This window comes from Rhagoletis zephyria, unplaced genomic scaffold (assembly GCF_001687245.7).
Source record: "Rhagoletis zephyria isolate East Lansing unplaced genomic scaffold, Rhagoletis_zephyria_1.1 Rzeph_scaffold_03951, whole genome shotgun sequence".
Classification (NCBI taxonomy): domain Eukaryota; kingdom Metazoa; phylum Arthropoda; class Insecta; order Diptera; family Tephritidae; genus Rhagoletis; species Rhagoletis zephyria.
In genome coordinates this window covers 1-3,444 of record NW_016161034.1, presented here as the reverse complement: position 1 = coordinate 3,444, position 3,444 = coordinate 1, and the positions used below count along the sequence as shown (strand labels likewise).

Genomic DNA, 3,444 nt, shown 5'->3' with positions numbered 1-3,444 from the left:
AGATCTGAGACATTCATCGTCCGTGATTCCCATAATTCAAATTATTATAAAAAACGGGGTGCCTTTCCACCAATATAACATTATTTTATACTTATTCGGCTGGCAGCCACGACTTTCAAAACAGAATTTACTTATAGATAGAAGTTTCAAGTTTGTCGCCTTAAGCAAGTAGTAATTAAGTGCCGCAGGTTTAATTTACGACCCTTTAAGAAACAGGCTGTAACCCGAAATTTACAATTTTTAAATTCAAGCACTAAAAAGAAAACATTATTAAAAATTACTAACTTTTCCATTTTCTATTTACCTAAATCACCAAATTCGCTGACCTAAATTATTCCTTAAAAAATTCTTGACACCCGCATTCGCATCCACGGATGCCTAAAATTTGACATTCGTAACATCCCTAATACATACATACATGTATTATGTATGTAGATACATCTATAAAGTACTTTCTTTCACGAAGTAAAATCATCGGTATTAATCAGAAAAAATTACTTACAAAATTGTTCACTAATTAAGCAACAACGTTTATAATTAGTGCATAATATATGTTTTGTGTAAATTAAAAACAGATTAAAGCTTATTTGAAAATCAAAAAATTATCGAGTGTGAAGTACATATGGAATACAATAAGTATAGACAGCCGTGGCAGTGACAAAATCATGCTGCGGAACTAAACAAATTTACTCTAATGATAAGATCAGCAAAAAAAGGTTGGACAATTAAAAGCGCGCAAAAATGTATAAAAGAAAAGTTTTACAATTTAGCAAAAAAAAAAGTAAAAATACATATGTAAATTTACGTGCAAAATCGCCAACTTAATCAAAAGCTTATGGCATGACTAGCGAGAATGTTGACATCAAAATTTAGTATAAATGCGAGCACATCACAGTAATTCGAACAGCAGCATTCTACAGTTCGCAGAGTAAACGCCGCTAAAAAGTATTTTACCGCAAACAACAAATTTTTTAAACAAAATGAAGTCCTTCATAACCATTGCGTTCGTGCTGGTATCCAGCGTTGTTGTAATGGTAAGCAAAAAAAAATAAAAAATTGAAAACGAATATTAATATTCGTTCTTCCCTACGTAGTGCGAGCCACCCAATCCACAGATACGCCAATACATCGATGAATGCAATAAGGAGCACAATGTTTCTCCAAAGGATTTCCAGGAATTCAATGAGGGCAAATTGTCCTCACCTTCGGAAGACTTAAAATGCTCCATGCATTGCTTCTTGATCAAGCAGGGTTCTATGGATGAAGCGGGTACTTTCAAGCCGGACGTAGCCAAAACTAGTATGCCCAATGACGATAAGTTTGCTGCAGCTGTGGATGCTTGCAAGGATAAAACTGGTTCTTCGGCGTGTGAAACAGCTTTCGAAATCGCTCAATGTATAATGTCGCACAAGTAAATTGGAGCGTGTGACTTATGGCGATTTCGGTTCCACAAAAAATGTTGCCTTCTCATCGTTCTCTTCTTAGTGTTTGTGCGTAGCGGGCAAAGAGAATGTAGCATTTTTCGATAGAAACGAAATCGGCATTAGAGATCAAAATGTGCAATGCAGAGCAGAAATGTGGCGAAATTGTTGAATATTATTTTAGAACTATTTTCTCGTTTTCGGTGAAGGTTTTGTTTTTGTTAATAATTTAAAAAATATATGCGCATACTTTACAGATTTGAACAGCATTTGGTTGCTTCTTTTAACTTAGTGCAATATGTATTATAAATGGGAAAGATACAAGATAGGGGAAAGCTTTAGATGGCATAATATTGTTTCGAGTAACGATATGCAGCTATCTAAGAACTTTGGAGGCAGCATTGAAGTTATAACAATAAGAACTTCGAGAAAACTTATTGAATACTCAAGCTTTTAAACACATTCTGAAAGCCTATTTCAAGCTATGTATACCTTATCGGTGTTTTTGAAAGCTATATTTATAAGCCTTCTTATACCCTCTAAAAGCTTTCAAGATTTTTATAAAAGCATTTTTATATTTAATATTCAAAATGTCTGAGAGGCTCACTATCAAATTGAGTGCCTATTTAAAAGTTTACTTCATCAAAGGTCCTTCTAGAATTTCTCGAAAGTGCTAGAGATCTATTAAGTTCTTCAAACACTCTAAAAGCTAATAGCATGTATCAAGCATACGGAAAGCTGCTTGAAAATTAAGGTTTCTAAGAACTTTCTAAAAGCTTATTTAATGCCCCAGCTTTTAAGTATTTTCTTTTTCAGTTTAATCTTAATCGTTTTAGTACTTTCAGAACATATACCCTTCCAACTTTCCGGGTTTTTCTTAAAGTTAAATCACAAACATTTTAGTATGTTCTGAGATCTAAATTAAGTGTACAGCTTGCTATTTTTTTCAGAAATCTTAATCTACCTATCAAGTTTTTAGATTGTTTTGATAGCATCTTTTCTATTTTCAGAAAGCTTTTTAAATGTCATTGTAGACTAAAGCTTCTGGAAGTTAAATTCTAATATTATTAAGGTATCAGGTATCTAAATCGTTGATGGACAGCATCCTCGCCGCGTGTATTTTCTTTAGGTTTTCTATATATTTTGAAGAGTAAAAGCTCTCTCTGCCAATATAATTCTAATCAAGACTCGCGTGCAGAGCTTTTGTGACCTTTTTATACATTTTTTTGATAGACGTATACTGAGTAGGAGCTTTCCTGTCTCTTCGCTGATTGAGTTTTCTTCAAAAGGGATTTTACAGGAATCATTATATTTTTGAAAATGGTTGCTAATGATTTTATTATACTATTTCAAATACTTTTTAATCTTTAAACTTTAAAATAATTTAAGAAAGCCTTTAAAATATTCAAGGCAACCAATGTATTTCTTCAAATGAGTTAAAGCTTTTTAAAGCTTTGAATCACTGGTTTACTAGTGCTATGTTTTTTCTGTTAGATTTTTGAATTTTGCGGGGGATATTTTTAGGTCGTGACGCATAGCCGGACACATATTCAGCTCGTTTAAAAAAGCTCTGTAAAAGTTAAAGCTGCTTTATAATAAAAGCTTTAATTGGGTAGCGAAAGCTATTTTAGTAACGTCTCTCATTAGGTTGATTGCAAAAATTCCGCTGAATGAGGCGGAGTTTGAGAAAGAGAAGCTGAATTCGAATTTAAGTAGCGCTGAATTACGTAATATTTTTAACCAGTACTGAATTACTTAAACTGCTTCCGAAAACTTCGTTTGGATTATTCGAATTGCGTAAAATTTTTAGCTAAATACATTTCATAGGTTAAGAAAAGGTTAAATCTAAAATTTCATTGGTGCGTAAATGTACCTGTCGAATCCGTTAATTAAAACTAATATTTTGTCATACAAGTAGATGTTTATGCTACCGCAAAAGTCTCACACACATGAGTAAGTAGCTTTCGATTCAAAAGCAAATAAAAACAAGTAAGAGCAGCGCTGTCTTCGGCTATGCCGAAGG

At 33.0% G+C, this 3,444-nt stretch overlaps 1 protein-coding gene across 1 annotated transcript; it reads left to right on the top strand.

Moving 5' to 3' along the window:
- The first annotated feature begins 891 nt into the window (after positions 1 to 891).
- LOC108369993 (general odorant-binding protein 56h-like) lies at positions 892 to 1,688 on the top strand. Its single transcript, XM_017625226.1, has 2 exons — positions 892 to 1,034; positions 1,095 to 1,688. Exons 1-2 carry the CDS (start codon positions 981 to 983, stop codon positions 1,413 to 1,415), a joined length of 375 nt encoding a protein of 124 aa, XP_017480715.1. The 5' UTR covers positions 892 to 980; the 3' UTR covers positions 1,416 to 1,688.
- Positions 1,689 to 3,444: the final 1,756 nt, after the last annotated feature.